This window comes from Moschus berezovskii, chromosome 8 (genome assembly GCF_049115385.1).
Source record: "Moschus berezovskii isolate FMDL1 chromosome 8, NW_MosBer_1.0, whole genome shotgun sequence".
Lineage (NCBI taxonomy): Eukaryota > Metazoa > Chordata > Mammalia > Artiodactyla > Moschidae > Moschus > Moschus berezovskii.
The window spans coordinates 16,868,436-16,886,868 of NC_142467.1; the positions used below are offsets into that span (position 1 = coordinate 16,868,436).

General features: G+C 37.2%; 1 protein-coding gene across 2 annotated transcripts in view; it reads left to right on the top strand.

Annotated features, from left to right (window-relative positions):
* The window catches only part of KIAA0825 (KIAA0825 ortholog), a 401,795-nt gene that overhangs the window by 104,756 nt on the left and 278,606 nt on the right, over positions 1-18,433 (top strand). For both annotated transcript variants that reach the window (XM_055429383.2, XM_055429385.2), the window contains exons 10-12: positions 4,018-4,208; positions 7,226-7,408; positions 16,410-16,520. In XM_055429383.2, the coding sequence (XP_055285358.2) occupies positions 4,018-4,208; positions 7,226-7,408; positions 16,410-16,520 (485 nt within the window). The remainder of the gene's footprint in view (positions 1-4,017; positions 4,209-7,225; positions 7,409-16,409; positions 16,521-18,433) is intronic.

An 18,433-nucleotide genomic window follows, 5' to 3' on the forward strand; every position in this document is an offset into this window, starting at 1 on the left:
AACTCACTCCTGTCACCTTGCTGACACCATGGCGCCATTTATGCCTGGGTTATTATCATAATAAATGTTGTCACAACAGAGAGAAGCAGCTTAGAAGCCTTTTAAAAGGGCTTTCCACGTTTTCTAAGACCATTTCATCTCTCCTTTAGAGGCCCTTCCCAGATACCTTTTCTTTCTGCGAAAGCATCTATATAGGGTTTTCCAAACCTGACGCGCTTCAAACAGCAGCGAGCAGAATGAAACGAGAAAGTGGTACGGTGCAGCTGGTAGCCTGAGATAAGAATAAAAGTATTGGTCTCCCCTCTCCTGGCTGCATCCCAGCTCCCTTATTTGCCTTGAGGTAAACAGAGAGGTTGAAAATGAATCCATCTCATGTTTCAAACTATTTCAACGTGTCAGTGCGCTGATGAGCAATTTTATATGATGTTTCCATTGAAGAACAGGTATCCTCTCACTATCCATCCAACACAGGGATATTATGTTTCCTTTCATGCAAATTGGGAGCTGGAAGAGTCGTACAGTATAAATAATAAGTAGATGCATTGAGAACCCGTTACTGAAGTTACCAAGTATTTAAAAGAAAAAATAAAAAACCAACAAATTACCCCATAACATGCAGCTCTTAGATCTTATGACAAGGCTTTAGCTTCCAAGACAGAAATAACGAGATAGCTAGCCTGTGATTACACGGTACTGTAGCTTCCGTATACTTACATGGTCAGTAGTTACAATTTAATTGCAGAGTTAGCGGTGGTTATTTATGCTCAGAAAAAAATAATAAAGTGATACTGCTTTTCTGTTTACCAAAAATAAGAGCCTTCTAAAAACAACACAGATTTTAAGCGGTTTTGATAACCTGAGTACCCAACATGGTTTTATCCTGTTCACTACACCCCTCTCGCTCCCTCTCCCCATTATTCCAGCTGATTTGTGAAACAGGACTGGTAGGAATGTTTGAAGGGACAAGGCAATGAAATCTGCCCGACTGGAGGTGGAGGGTAAGGTAGAGATCTCAGGGGATCCTATCGCCATGTGCAGAGTATAGTAAAGAAATCGTGAGAGAATTTATAAGATATGGAGCAATATTTGCTCGTGTATTGTGATAACAAGTGAGCCCTAGATACATCATTTCCTATTTCTGAACTGTCAGGTTGAGAGAACCGAAGAGTTCAGTATCTCTCTGATGAGGTGCTGGTCAGATGGCACAGTGGGTGTTCAAATTACATGTTTAAAATCAAGCTTTCAGTATACTTGACATCTGCTCAATTTTAACAACTTGTGTTTTCTAATAGTCAGAGAATAAAGAATTGTCTGTTCAAAGATAATATTGAGTGGCTTATATGGTAAAGCCCAGCTGCTTGTTCCCTGATATATAATCTAAATAAAAGTTCACATCTGTTTGTATTATAGCAGGTCTACAAAAAATAACAGATGTTTACTAGCAGAATACTTTTAAAATGACAACAAATAGGGAAACAGTTCAGAAAAATAAATGAATCACATTTAATTTAATGAAAGCCCTTGCATACATAGAAACTATACACATTTTGAAGAAAATTGCGAGACAGATGACCAGTTTGGAATGTTTTTAAGTGAACATGAAGTTTATATTTTTAAAAATCTTAAAAATAAGTATCTTTCACTTTTAGGGGAAGAAATAGGTGTGCCTAAAGTTATTTTTATTTCTCATTTATTGCTCAAAGGTGGCTGTTAAGGAGACTAGTTTTTATATTTTGAAAAACATGAGAAATCATGTTGGCCATGTTATTATGGGCACCTACCCACCGACATGGAGAAAGTATAAATCATTCAGACCAGCCATGATATCAGCTAGGTTGATTTTACTTTACTTAACATAGAACACAGAAAGTAATAAAGAAATAAAGTATTAAAATTCCTTTTTTACCTGAGGAAACTTTGTAAAGTATTCTTTATCACAGAACACACACAACAAAGAAAATATAAGAAACTATGATTTGCAACTTCCACATTAATTTTTTTAAACAATTTTGATGTATATCTAGTCAGAAAATCAGAAGTGGTCGAAGTCCCCACCAGTTTGAACTTGACTCACTGACATTTTGATATTCAAGTTTTCCACCCAATAGGAACAATTCCAATCATAAACTCCATTTGAAGGTCAATAGATAGTAACTATAGATTATTATTATTACAGTGACTACAAAAGACTTTAATAATCAAAGAAATTACCAGAAGAATAATATGTAGGGAATATATACATAAGAATATCAAATTTAGGTATAGGGGAATATAAGTTCAGTTCAGTCACTCAGGCTCACTCTTTGTGACCCCATGGACTGCAGCATGTCAGGCCTTCCTGTCCATCACCAGCTCCTGGAGTTTACTCAAACTCACGTCCATTGAGTCACCCAACCATCTCGTCCTCTGTCACCCCCTTCTCCTCCTGCCTTCGGTCTTTCCCAGCATTAGGGTCTTTTCCAATGAGTCAGTTCTTCACATCAGGTAGCCAGAGTATTAGAGTTTCAGCTTCACATAGTCTTTCCAATTATTATTCAGGACTGATCTCCTTTAGGATGGACTGGTTGGATCTCCTTTCAGTCCAAGGGACTCTCAAGAGTCTTCTCCAACACCACAGTGCAAAAGCATCCATTCTTCAGTGCTCAGCTTTCTTTATAGTCCAACCCTCATATCCATACATGACTACTGGAAAAATCATAGCTTTGACTAGATGGATCTTTTTTGGTAATGTCTCTGCTTTTTAATATGCTGTCTAGGTTGGTCATAACTTTTCTTCCAAGGAGCAAGTGTCTTTTAATTTCATGGCTCCAGTCACCATCTGCAGTGATTTTGGAGCCCCAAGAAATCAAGTCTGTCACTGTTTCCCCTTCTATTTGCCATGAAGTGATGGGACCAGATGCCATGATCTTAGTTTTCTGAGAACTAAGAGAACTAAGAACATTGGAATTGTTTCAAATGATGTTTGTTTGAGAAATATAAGGAGTGTGTGAAATAGAAATTTTAAGTCAAAGAGGATTACTAAAGAGACAAAATGATATAACTTTTGATATAGTAACATAATCAGGATGGTTTTTGAAGAACACATTCTTCAAACTTTGAATAATCTGTTTCAAGTAATCTTTTAATCTGGTCTGAAGAAAATGAGGAAACTCCTAGCACACCTCCCTGAGAGCCTGTTAACTAATTATTGGTTGTAATTCACTTGAGGTGACCTTCTCATTTCTGCCTATTTCCCCTTGGCTTTGACTGCTGTTGGGTCTCACTCTGTGGTCAGGGAACATTTGACACAGAAAAGAGGTCTGTCGAGAGGTAGAAAGGAATGAGAACCTGGCCCTTTGGAAGTATAAAGTACTGTAAAAATACTAAGAAATGATGATACCATCTGCCTGGGCTTTACAAAATCTTGCAAAATCAGGCGATTTTAGGGTGTGTTTCTAGTACTGTTGTTGAAACTCCATGGATGAAATAGCCTAATATAATCATCTTTGGTGACCCTCACTTTGTTTTCATGCATGTTGAGAAGTACACAGTATGCATGTTTATGTTTGCGCCTGTCATTTCATTGTAATGTGAAATCTAAACCATTTTTAAGATGATCTCAATGATGTTAATAAGCCCAGAAGAATATACATGCCTAATTTAAATGATTACTCTTTAATTTTAGAAGAATCAGCCCACTATCTTAGACTATGCAAGACTTTGTTTAGCAGCTACAAAGATGATCATTTTTAAAGTGAATTTTAAACTCCGGACCAGGAATAGGTAAATCAAGGCTACCCTAGGTTAAATGCTTGTGGTCTGGATTTGCACTAGAATATCTGGTCTCATAATTGAAATAAAACATATGTTCCTTTGTCAGTAAGAATGTTTTACATCTTGTCAAAAATCTTTCTTGGTCATCGAGCGTGTCAAACTCTCCAGCTATTTCCTTTCAGCCTGAACTCATTAAGTTCACAGGAAGCAAGCTGACATTTGGTAAGATGCGATCCTCTTGTTAATGTGTGTTGGTTTTGCCAGGGGGAAAGATGCTCCTTCTCGCTCCAGATGTGGCATTATTTCTTCTGGGCGCTTCATCACGACCTCTGGACCATCCTGCCCCCTAAATTAGCCCAGGAGATACTAGCCGAAGTGCTGGAGAAGTCTTTGGGTCTCCTGGCCTCCAGATATGCCCGGGCCCATCCCAGTTATAAGAGAACCCTACAGATAAGGTAATTGAAGTCGTGAAAACCATTACTTTTCAAGAAAATCAGGTGTATAAAGCAGAATGTGCTTCTGAATCTCATGATTTAACTCCTTGTATGTTTAACATATTTCTAACATCTGAAAGGAAGTCATATTCAATTCTCCTGAGATACTTAAGTGCAAATGTGGAACTTGAATCAAAATAGCTTTGTTCTTTTTTCTCCTTAAAACTGTATGTAAAATCCACTTTTTTTCTAAAAAGTGAGTCAGGTTGTATTACAATTTAGGGCATAGATATCCAAAGGTTAATAAATAAGATAAAGAGAGAAAATTAAAGTCCTGAAATGGAGAGGAAAGCTGCTGTGTTGTGATGAAGTAATTTGACTTTGAGATTCCAGGCAACCAGGGAATTTTACCTTCGGGTTTTGGTTTTTTCTTTTAATGCTTTTAAATATTGTAGTTCATCTTCATTAAGGAAACTCTTTTGTCTAATCATTTTTCTCTTAATATATTCTAATTACTTCTTTCCTCTTTTCCTTTTCTTTTTATTATGTATTACTAAAAAATAGTTCAACAAAATGTGAAATCACAGAAAATAAGGAGCAGTAGTCATGAAGTCTTAAAGACTGAATTATAGGCCAATTCTAAAGGAAATCAATCCTAAAGGAAATCAGTCCTGAATATTCATTGGAAGGACTGATGCTGAAGCTGAAACTCCAATACTTGGGCTACCTGATGCAAAGAACTGATTCATTGGAAAAGACCCTGATGCTGGGAAAGATTGAAGGCGGGAGGAGAAGGGGATGCGGGAGGAGAATGGGATGACAGAGGATGAGATGGTTGGATGGCGTCACCGACTCAATGAACATGAGTTTGAGCAAGCTCCGGGAGTTGGTGATGGACAGGGAGGCCTCACATGTTGCAGTCCATGAGGTTGCAAAGAGTTGGACACAACTGACCGACTGAACTGAACTGAACAGGCCAATTCTATGTGTTGTCTAGGCAATGAATATTACAAAAATGTGCATACATGCCAACAATGGTCTATACAAAGTGAAGGCTTTTGTTTTTATAAACATTCTGACTAATGTAATTGAGACCTGCCTTTTAGGTATAAATTTTTTTTTTCAGATATGTTAGGAAGAGCCTAAAGACATCAGAGGCTTTATTATTTTTTCAGTAGAAATTATTTTCTGATCGTGCTGCATGTGAGGGCATTTAGGTCTTGCTACAGTGTTTCATAAATATGGTATTTTTGAACAAGCTGTTTCGTATTACTGACCAAGCATTTAAAAAAAAACCAAACATTGAATTCTGAAGAAGAGATGGAAAATTCCTTTTGAAAGCAAAGGATACCTTCATTCTTTTCCTTATGTAGCTTACATCACTTTTGACTGTGAGGTGGCAAGTCATTATGAGATACTTATGAAATCAGATTTACTATTAGCTCATGAAATAGGTAGTATATTTAATTAATTAACTGTACTGTAGAGACTTTTGGCTATTTTCTGGGTACATAAAAATGTCATGCAAAGCTAGAGTTATGTGTCCTAGTTTTTATAAGTTACATATTTTTATTTGAATGATTAATTCTAAAATACCCATTTTGTAGAAATCAGATTTCACAGGCATATGTTTGTTTGTGTCTGTGTGCATATATATATATATATATCTTGGATTTGCAATTCTTTAATTAGCAATTAGAGTGAGTGGATGCAAACAACAATTAAACCTTCCTAAGGGTGATTCTGGATGCTCTTAGAATTCTAGCTTCTAACTGTCATATAACAAAACCCGTGCTAAATATATATTGTTCAGTCGCTCAGTCGTGTCTGACTCTTTGCGACCGCATGGACTGTAGCACGCCAGGCCTCCCTGTCCATCATATCTCCCAGAGCTTGCTCAAGTTCATGTCCATTGAGTTGGTGAAGCCATCCAACCATCTCATCCTCTGTCGTCCCCTTCTCCTGCCTTCAATCTTTCCCAGCATCAGGGTTTTTTCCAGTGATTCAGCTCTTCACATCAGGTGGCCAAAGTTATCAGAGATTAAGCTTCAGTATCAGTTCTTCCAATGAATATTCAAGGTTGATTTCCTTTAGGATTGACTGGTTTGAACTCCTTGCATATATATATATATATATATGCAAGGGAAATATTTATTTGATATTAATATTTTAATTGATATTAATATAAATTAATATTATTTGCATATATATGTAAGGAGAACAAGTATTAAATTTGTGGCAAATATTTGTGGCAAATTTATTTAATATTGCAAAGTTCTGAAACCGTAAGCTTTTTCATTCGTCCTTCTGGTGCCATTTTTTTTTCAACTCCCACATGCTGGGAAAACATATTGCTCAGTCTTGTACCTTTCTTCTGATACCTTTACTTGGATGAGAATATTGTTCTGCTATCAAATTTTTACCTATCATATGTGTGTGGATAATAGAGAACTTTCTTTTAACCTGATTTTTCTTTTGCTGAATTTAATTTCAAAGAAACTCTCTTGAGATTCTTGGAGAGGATCTTGATAATGCAAAACAGGCTGTTTATCCTTTTTTCAAAAAAAGCACTTCTGCAACACTTCACTGCTATAGACTTCACCATCTCTAAAGATAATGAATGGTGTTGTGCTCAGTCGTGTCCAACTCTTTGCAACCCTTTGGACTATAGCTGGTCAGACTCCTCCGTCCGTGGGATTTTCTGAACAAGAATACTAGAGTGGGTTGCCGTTTCCTCCTCCAGGGGATCTTCCTGACCCAGGGATCGAACTCACATCTCCTGTCTCCTGCATTGAAGGCAGTTTCTTTACCTGCTGAGCCATCAGGGAAGCCCAATGCATGGTACTATGGGTCAGCTAACACTTGGAAACTCAAAAGCTATCTTTGATGCTTTGTCTGTTTTTGATCTCTGAATCTCTGATATCTCAGCAAATATTTCTAGTCTTACATATGTTTAATATAATAGATATAATTGATAGTGTACATACGAAGCAGAGAAAACAATTTTAACATGATTTTCTTCTTTTTCTTTCCAACAGACTTGATGTCACAACAATTTTAATTTGCACTGAGAACACATTATGGTCAGTTTGCACATCTGTACAGAAGCTTTTGAATCCTCATGCGTATGTAGATGATAAAATTTTTAAAATTCATACCCACTGTAATAATCTCTTCACAACATTAGTTATTTTGACTTCACCATTAACAGAATTATACCAGTAAGTATCAAATATATTTTCTTTTTAGCTAATATGATATATAAAATAATGTGATTTCACGCTGTTTATTGAATTGTGTGAAGTAGCAAGTAGAAATTTATTGAAGTGCAGTTTTGATATTGTGAGTTGAACCACTTTACGAAACTAACTCTAACCAATAGGGGTTTCTTCATTCTCGAAGTTATCTGATCCTAATAATGTGGTATTTCTCTATTGATTGATCCTATTCAGTTGATAAGGCTCTAATACAAGCAGGAATGTTTTGAGCCTCATTATTTGAGTTGTTTAAATTCTTGGATTTTATTCATGGCCTGATTTGTGTATGAAAAAATAAATCATATCCCAGTGGCTTTATGCTCCTCTTAAAAAATACCTTTTAATTTGATATGAATGATTTTTTCTAATAAAAAAGATTTTTTAAATGATTATAAAGTGCTCTCTAGTCTGGAAGAGATAAAATGTTTCCAGTTACTCTGCCATAGATTTGCATTTTTAGTGTTGGATTTTAGTGACTGAGCTAGTAATGGCAAGTAGAAATAGGAGTAAATAATTATTTTTTAAATGTTGAAATATTTACTTAGCTAAACAAGATTCAGGGAAATAAAAAAATTTGAACTGCTTTTCTGGTTAATTTCATTCAAATTTGTAATATGATAAAAGAAGTTAGAGTAAATCTTATAATGAAACATTAATATACTTTTGTTTAAACCCTCCTCCAAAGTAGTCAGTTTATCTTAAAAGATTAAATATTGCATATTCTTAGTTTCTTGGATAGTAAAAATTATACAGACTTCTATTTCTTAAGATAAACTTGACAAAGTATTTGTTTCTATACCATCCTGGTAAAGGCAATATATAAATCTTGATTTTCGGTACATTTTGTGTTAGAAATTCTAAGAGTAATTAACAAGATTTTTCAAAATTTCCCTGTAATTTTCACCCACTCTTTGACTTTCAACAGACCCATTGTTTACAGATTGCTTCTTCTGGCAACCTTTCCGTTGAGATCTAATTTTAGAAATGGAGAATTCTTTCAGAAAGGGAAAGAAATAATGAGATAAATTGCCATAAATTTGGGATTATATGCATAATGGTGCATAATCACAAAAAGCTCAAGTTCTGAAGCCCATAATAAATCCTAGTAAACTAAACTGATTTACCATAGATGAAAAAATTACTATGCTCTTAGGTTCAATGGGTCATTTCATCTAAGGGGAAGGCCCTGTGAAAATCAGGAACAAAGTTGACAAATTTCATGGATTGGTCATGGTGAGCAATATTGAATTTCACGGTCTGTCACAGATGAATAGAAAAATTTTAACCCCCCAATGCATTTGTAAAGCAAATAAATTATTATCAAAGGTTGCATATTTTAATAGTAATAATAATGTAACATACATTCATTATTGTTAACCTGTGGCCTTTTGATACATTTTTAAACAACTCTACAAGTACTCAGATCTCTGTGATTTGTGCATTAGATATTGCACTGTAACCTCATTCAACAAATTTAAATTGCTAATTTCAACCAGAATTGCAGAACATTTTATACCAAGTACTGCCTGTTTTTTTTAATATAAAACATAGTGATTTTCCTTTAAAGCATGAATAAAAGTCTATATATACTTTCATTTTTTATTATTTCTCAGATCATGAAAATTTTCACAGATTTTATCCATTCATGTTGGTATAAAATTTATGATTGCTTTCCTAGAGTATAAATCTAATTTTTAAAATATATTTTGCTTTCTATTGACAAAGGAAATCTACAGGGCAACATGTTCCACACCTAATAGAAAAAAAAAAATGTGTGTGTTGCAAGAACTCTATTGATTTATTTAGCTTCTTTTCACAGCCAGGATATGAAGTTGTCATATTGTTAGCATTTCGAGAAAAAAATCGTATATCTATCTCACATTTAAAAATTAGGCTGTATGCTTTGAGGCATTGGTTAAAAGTAGCAATCAGATGTTGATAGCATTGAATTTTTATAAACTATGCCTGACATTTGTCACTCTATATGATATGCCTTTTTTGAAGGTGACTGCTTTTATTCCAAGTAGTTCTGACAGATAAACTGAATGTATTTTCCTCTCTGAGCTTAGCATAGGACTACTAAATCCCAGGGCAGAAATATGATTTTTAAATCTTTTCAGAAAGAATGAAATGTGTTTGCAAAAACGTGTGTCCTTTTTTAACTCTCCTTTGTAGATTTCTGTTAGAATGTTGTAAAAGGAGTACTTTTAGGTTTGTCCTCCAGGGAAAGAGACCTGCTGAAGCATAAAATATTCACCATATATTTTTCAAAATGCTTATCGCTTGTGGTTATGCTTATCTTCTTTCATAAAGGCAGTCACGCTTCACTTTCAGACGTGTGCTCAATACACATTCACACACATACGCAAATAGTGGTTTCATGTATTACATTTGCTTGCATGGAATGTTAGTTTTAGTTTCTATTAGCAAATTAAAGTTAATTTTTAGAATTTTAGGTAAATACAATTTAGTTTCCATTCATTAAATACTGTTGCCTCCCTAGGCCCTATGGTTAAGCACCAGGATTAAACACAGGTGTCATATCAGGGAGCAAGTTGAAATATTCACCCTCAAGTAATATAGGAAAGTCTGATAAAAGTTTTAGTGTTAAAATTGAACATTATAAATATTTCAAAATGTTTTGATTTGTCCTATAAAAATTAAAAGTGGAAACTTTTTGAAAGTTGATTGTCTCCAATGTTACCTCATTTAATAACATAGGAGAATGAATTTCAGTGCAAGTACCAACATGCCAGGCAAAGGCTGGGTCATCAGAAATGGGCCAGAATGTTGATTCGCTGAGCCAGGGAACGGCTGGCCTATCTTTGGTGTTTATTTGATGTCATTCACATGACTTTTGAGTCACTAAATTCCAAGGTATTTCAGTGTTCATTCTGTAATTTGGTTTCAAACTGGTGCTGGGTGTTTAAAGGTTAGCTTGTTTATTTCTTTAGTTTTTTGAAGTTACTTCACTGTCCCTGCTGGGCTGCCGTCTATGGGGTCGCACAGAGTCGGACACGACTGAAGTGACTTAGCAGCAGCAGCAGCACTGTCCCTAATGAAACAGAGCATGTTGGACTAAAACTTTTTCTTTCATTGGAGACAGGTGTTCCTCAAAATGGTAAGCATAGGGGATGCTCATGTACAGTATTGAGCATCATTATGGTCATAAACACAGTAACTTTACTCTTAGGTATGTACACAAAAGAAGTGCAAACATATGCCCGTGCAAAGATTTGCACACAGAAGTTCATAGCAGCATTTTTCATAGCAGTACAAAGTAGAAAGAACCCAAGTGTCCATCAGCTGGTAAATAGATAAACAGTATGCGGCATATCCATACAGTAGAATATTATTCAGCCACTAAAAAGAAATGGAATACTGACAGATGCTACAGCAGGGATGAACCTCAAAACCTGCATGCTAAGTGAAAAAAGCCATACACACAGAGTCACATATAGTGTGACTCAACTTACTAGAAACTTCCAGAATAAACAAATCCATAGAGACAGGAAGTTGGGCTTCCCTGGTGCCTCAGCTGGTAAAGAATCTGCCTGCAGTGTGGGAGACCTGGGTTCGATCCCTGGGTTGGGAAGGTCCCCTGGAGAAGGGAAAGGCTACCCACTCCAGTATTCTGACCTAGAGAATTCCATGGACTGTATAGTACATGAGGTCACAGAGTCGGACACGACTGTGTGACTTTCATAGAGACAAAACGTAGATTAGCGATTGTCAGGGGCAGGGGAGGAGGGGAGAATGGGTTTCTTTTGAACCTAATGAAAACGGTATAAAATTAGATAGTGGTAAAAGTTGTGAAACTGTGAATAGAGTAGAAATCATTTAGTTGTGTACTTAAAATGAGCAAATATCGTGGTATGTGAATTATTTATCTCAATAAAGTTGTTAAAAATGTGGACTAGATGGAAATAGAAACAAAAATATGCAAAATGTGTTTTTAAAGAAGTGTCTGGCAGAATGCAAAAGGATCCAGTAAACAGTTAATTCTCTGAGCCATTTTGTTTAGATTAAATGGCTTCCTTTGTTCTCTTCCATCTAAACATTATTTTTGAGGGAAGTATCTATTGAAAAAAAAAAACACTAAGACCAAATCGCTTTATGTGTGGTCTTAAAAGAGTAAAATACTGGTGAACAGCAAGTCATTGGTTTAGGCCAGTACCCTGAATCTCTAAGTCGCTGGTTCCTGCCTGGTACTCTAGGAGCCAGTCTTGTTCTGTTTCTTCACGGTATGTCCTGTTCTCCATCTGCCCCTTCTCTCTGTACCTCCCAAGGCTGACTTCACAGATGGCCCCTGAAATTCACCCTCCTTTTCACTAAGCAAAGTCTGACAATATCTTCTGTTTGTTCACTCCTTTAAAAAAAAAAAAAAAACCAGTGTTTACTCTGTAGGAAGATCCCCTGGAGAAGGGACTAACAGCCCACTCCAGTATTCTTGCGGCTTCCTTGGCAGCTCAGATGGTAAAGAATCTGCCCGTAATGCAGGAGACTGAGATTCAGTCCCTGAGTTGGGAAGATCCCCTGGAGGAGGGAACAGCTACCCATTCTGATATTCCTGCCTGTGTGAGCCCATGGACAGAGGAGCCTGGTGGGCTACAGTCCATGGGGTCTCAAAGAGTCAGACACAACTGAGCAACTAACACTTTCTTTAGACCAAACATTATAGCAGTCGTTTTCTAACTTCAGATCATCATTTTCTAAACTCAAAGAGGTATTTTCTATCTTGAGAAACACAAGCCAGGGGCAGGAGAAGTGTTTTACCTTGATTTCTTTCACTTAATGAAAAGGGGCTAGTAGCCCTGCTTTATGAGAGAAAAGCAGTGACTTCAAACTATGTTTAAATGGTGAAGTAGATTGAATTTGATTATCTCTATATGGGCTTCCCTTGTGGCTCAGCTGGTAAAGAATCTGCCTGCAATGCAGTAGCAGCTTCTGCTGCTGCTAAGTCACTTCAGTCGTTTCTGACTCTGTGCTACCCCATAGACGGCAGCCCACCAGGCTCCCCCATCCCTGGGATTCTCCAGGCAAGAACACTGGAGTGGGTTGCCATTTCCTTCTCCAATGCATGAAAGTGAAAAGTGAAAGTGAAGTTGCTCAGTCATGTCCAACTCCTAGTGACCCCATGGACTGAAGCCCACCAGGTTCCTCTGGAGTGGGTTGCCGTTGCCTTCTCTGGCAATGCAGTAGACCTGGTTTCAATTCCTGGGTTGGGAAGATCCACTGGAGAAGGGAAAGGCTACCCACTCCAGTATTCTGGCCTGGAGAATCCCATACTGTGTAGTCCATGGGGTCGCAAAGAGTCAGACATGACTAAGTGACTTTCACTCATTCACTTATATATTGATGGTTAATCAACTATGGTTTTAGGGGCATCAGAAGGACTCATCTATCCTCAGTTATCTCAGGTCTTCCAGTGTTATCTCCATAGTTCAGTCTCAAGCTAATTCTCCTTCTTCTGAAATGTGGCTTCTCTTGTTATTTTTATTTATGGAGTACCTCCAATGGTAGCCACTGATGATACCAGAAATTTGACGTGAACCCTCTGCCCCGGTGGAACTCGCATCCTTCAGTTCTCAGTTCAGTTCAGTCTCTCAGTTGTGTCCTACTCTTTGCGACCCCATAAATCACAGCACGCCAGGCCTCCCTGTCCATCACCAACTCCCGGAGTTCACTCAAACCCATGTCCATCGAGTTGGTGATGCCATCCATCCATCTCATTCTCCGTCGTCCCCGTCTCCTCCCGCCCCCAATCCCTCCCAGCATCAGAGTCTTTTCAAGTGAGTCAACTCCTTGGACTGCCTCAATTCCATCCTGGAGATTTATTTCAATAACATCATGTCATGAGACTCAGTCTCCTGGGAGGGCAGTCAAAAGCCGGGTGGCACAAGAGAAGCATGAAACTCAGCTAACTCTTTTTAGCGTATCAGTTTATCCCACTTTTGGTGTGCGGTGAATTTATTTTATTCTCGCAACTACTGGCTACATAAGCCTAAGGCGTCAGTGTTGTTAATGAGAAAATGGAAGAAGGCAACATTTGAGATGAGGAAACCAAAGAGACAGAACCTGGTATAGTGTCCTCAAGTGGGGTGCTGTGATCAACCTAGAGCCAGTATGATGTTAATGATAGAGAAGCGGTGTGACGCTGGAGGCAAGGCAAGGAATTTCCCCAAATTTATATTTTTTCCCTTTAAGAGGCCGCTAATTTGGAAAGCTCAGAAAATATATTCTACTTCAACCTACAGACAATTACCTGTTTTTAAAGGAGTATCCACGTTTGCAGTATCAAAATTCTTTTATGCCTTGTGGAGAATATTATTCTGTTGGTCATACGGTTATATTTTACTCTCCACTATGAATTATTTAGAGCATCTTCTATTTTAACTGTACACCAAGACATCATTAGAGGTTATCTAATAGCTAGATCATCATTTCATTTTCCCATGGAGGCTTGTGGGCCAATTTTCACCCTGTTATACTCTCCAGAATAATGAAACTAATTTGGGATCTTGCTGTGGAATTAAATGCTCATACAGATCCCACCTCCTCTGAGACCATAAACATCTGCCATAACATTTATTATTGCCAAATAACCTTACTATTACCAGTGCAACTGTCAGTGGAGGGAAAGAGTTTAGAGACTGGCAGAAATGTTCTGGGAAGTATTGCATTGCCAATGGTTTGTAGTCTAAGAATTTTGGCACCAAATAACCATTTTATTATTATTAGATCCTCCATTATTTTCCCTAATGTTGAAGATACAACTGTACCTAGACAATCATTTAGACTGTTAAGTATTCCATGTCAGTTCTGAGGTAGTTGTAGACCTTCTCGAGAAGTATTTGCTACAGTTGTTATCATACTGGTATTACTTGACATTTGCTGAGCCCTTATTATGCACAAGGCACTTTGCTAAGGGCTTTGTATGCGTCATCTCAATCATCACACTTGCAAAACAACATTACGCATCTAATAAAGAGCCCACCCAAGATTCCAGCCCAGTTCGTCTGGGCTCCAGAGCTCCTGCACACACCCAGGCAGGTGCGTTTATGATCTTCCATGACCTCTCCTTGGGTGTGGAGCAGGCAGCAAAAAGTGAACGAAAAAGGACAGGTGGTAAAGTCCTAACAAGAAGCAAAGCCAGTAAGAGCAGAGCGAGTCATCCAGATTTCTCCTTTGATCTTCTGCCTTCTCCCTCCTCCCTTCTGCTGTCTCCAACCCCATGTCATTAGGGAATGAATAGTGTTAATTTTATTAGTTTTATATATTTTTGTATTTATCCCATGCACATTTTCTCCTCTGCTTCTTACTTTGGTTTTGGACTTTTCTTCCGCCTTGTTTACTGAAATATCATCTTTATTATCTCCCTTCCGTTAGCCCTAATCTTCTTCAATCAACTTTCCTCACTAGTGCAGAAGTGATTTTTCTAAAATGTAAAACACCTGATCAAACTCCTATGCTATAACCGTGATTCCTCGTCGCTAGTACATAGTCCCGGAGAAGGCAATGGCAAGCCACTCCAGTACTCTTGCCTAGAAAATCCCATGGATGGAGGAGCCTGGTAGGCTGCAGTCCGTGGGGTCGCTAAGGGTCGGACACGACTGAGTGACTTCACTTTCACTTTTCACTTTCACACATTGGAGAAGGAAATGGCAACCCACTCCAGTGTTCTTGCCTGGAGAATCCCGGGGATGGGGCAGCCTGGTGGGCTTCTGTCTTTGGGGTCACACAGAGTCGGACACGACTGAAGTGACTTAGCAGCAGCAGCAGCAGCAGTACATAGTCCAGACTCTTGAGAAAAGCATGTCTTGGTGTCCTGACCTAGCCTCTGCCTGTCTCTGGTTCACACGGTGGAAGGTGTGGGTTAGAAATAGGACAGCCTCATTTTGAAGCCTATTTAAGGAATTTTGTTCTATCTGAAATTTAGTGAGGGAAAAAAATGGCTTTCAAAGAGGAGATGATCTATTAAAAGTCTAAAAAAATGAAAAAGTATCTTTAATGAGAAGGTGTTCTACCTGGCAAGACAAACAGTGGAGCGAGCGGCAGGTCAAATTTGGGAATGTGAGGATATTAGAAACAGGAAGTAGGATGTAAATACAGGGATGGGTTTTCAAAGTGGAATTCCTTTCTACATATTATTTTAAAAATGCCGTTGCTCTTGTACTCCAGATGAAGAGAGACAGCACCACTTCAAGCAGTTCCATTTCTCAAATACTCCCAGTTGTGACTCTTAACTCTATGTAGGCAGGCAAACAGTTTTCTATTATTATAAATATTTTATTATCCAAGCCATCCTCTAAAGATTTTATGTAACAAATCCTTTCTTATTACCTCAAGATTTATTGTTGAATTTGGACCAGCCTAGAAAAATGTTATAGTTACTTCTTCAAAGGTAGTTGTAGACCAGTTATTCTGGCCAAATTGTTCTAATTTTGAAATCACTGTCCTATATTTTACAGTTAAGTTCTTCTTTATTTGCCTTCTGTAAGCCCTTAGGAGCATACAAAATTAATTATAAATTATCGTTAATTGTTTAATGTTTATAAATCATTTTAAAGAGTAAAAAGAAGTACCCTTATGCTAATCATTTTTACAGTATTGAAGTAAAAATGATGAAATATGGACATTTATTAGGTTCCAGTTGAGGGAGGGAGAAATGAGTGGTATTCATTTTGCCATTTTGATACATTTTTTATAAATTTCATAATGTGAACTTAAAAAAAATTAAATGATAATGGTATCATCATATCTTCCCAAGTGTAAAGATTGTTTCACAGAGGCCTCTGAATCATCTGTAAGTTATAACTATGAAGTGGGTGCATTTGTTCATTCTAACACAATACTGTTTTGTTTAAAATCAGTAACTTTAAATACGAAGAAAAAAATGGGTTTTGATGTTCTTAATAGTGAATGTTTCCTGTATATTCTGAAATAATAATTTTTATTTCTCTAGGACTTTTCAGCATGGCCTGGGCGATTCTTCTTCAGATTCCTTGAAGCCGATTTTCAAGCAACCATTACATTGGCTTTCTTGCATATCCCATTTCTACCCTTCTTTACTCAGGTGAGGACCTGTAAAAACTATACCATCTATGGTTCTTTGATTCCTTCGACATCTAATAGAAACTCTTATCCATGGAGGTAATTACATCTTACAAAAAGAACTTAAGACTTTTGACACTACACAGATAAGTAAAGAGTGTATGTCTTTTTGAGCCCAAGAAGCTAAGATACAAGCCTCACAATCATGCTCCTAACATAGCTTTACTAAAGTGATAGAGAAATGTGAATTTTTTGAAATTTCATTCTTGATCTATGACAGTTCTACAACTAATTGTCAAAAAAAAAGCAATAATCTTGGATAATTCATGTAACTCACTCAGAGCCTGAGGTAAAAGTTGAGAGAGGAGTAACTTTTAAAATTATGAATAGGGTCTTTCACTTTTATTATTTAATTAACGGCATTTAAACATAAGAAAAATCACTTAAAACATGAAACGTACTTCCAGAGTAATCTGATGACATTTTGTGGCATTACGTGTAATGTCAGTTTGAGTCTTTGCTGAATATATCATTGGAAAGTCCCTTTCCTTGGTATCTGTGAATAAATATATCATGTAGAGCTGAAGGAGATATTGTTAATTCTTGCACATTCTTGATTCATCTTGGAAGTACACTATTAGTGATCTCACCATGTCAATGGACTGACTGTATTTCTCTCTTGAGGAACAAGAATCCCACCCAGAAAAAGAGGGCAGGAAAACCTCTTTCACAAGTCTCTATAGACACAGTAAACATAACTGCTTACCCATCACGCGCCTGTCCCCATGTACGTAATGGGGAATCCGAGATTAATGAGATATTTATCCTCCTACCTTCAAGGACCTCAAAGTATTGTTATTTCACTTACATATAAAACATTTTCAACATCCCTGAACAATTCCTTATGACTGATCCCATCAATTCCTTATGATGAAAGCCTTTAATACTCTGTCATCTCCATACGCTGCAGCTGGCATGAAAATATACTCATGTCTTTGAGAATTAAATAACTGACTTTGATATACATTACTGCAAACACCTGAAGGAACTGGATCTTTTACAGTGTGACTTAAGCAAACAGCGTGTGTCATTGTGATGAGTTCTCAAACTTCTAAACATACTGGTTCTCATGTTATTATCACATTTGCTTTAATCTGTTTTTATTATCTGCTTTTATCTTAACCTGTAATCATTGGAGTTTCTTCTTTAAGCATAGCTCTGTAAGAATTCCACCTCCAGGTTTGTTCTGTTCAGCCAGCTAGAGCCTGGGGAGTCAGAGGGTAAATGGGTTTATCTTTCAAATGCCTTTTCATGTAACTTTAAATAAAGACTTTTCTTTATTTCTGCTTGATTTTAGCAGTCTATCTTTAGCAATCTATCTTTACTATTACCTTCACAAAAAGATTAGAACATGGTGGTAACTATGCAGCTCACAGTGGAAATGCAACTGGATATGCGTTTTCTGGAGGGCAATATAGTAAACTGTATAAAAAACCTTAAAAATATTATGGCCCTTTATCCAACAATTCTATTTCTAGGAATCAATCATAAGAATCAGAGCTGCTGAGAAAGTTTCATATGCAAGGATATTCATCAATGTATTATTTGTGAAAGGAAAAATTGGAAATGAATATCTCACAGTATTCAATTAGACAACTCACTTATGGATTAGCCATGTGATAGATGACTGTGGAGTCATTAAAAAGGTTGATTTTGAAAAGTATGAAATGGCAGATCATTGCGATTTATAGTTATGGGAAAACTGCAGCTTAGTAATGATGTAGTAATCAAAGCCAACCCAGGCTTCAGAGTGGTAACTCTCAAACTGACATGCCCAGTCCTTCGTGAACGTTATCTCTTTCAAGCCTCACACCCCGTCCGTGAGGTCTGCTTTCATGGAGAGTGAAGTGATGTGCAGGTAGCAACTTCCTGAAG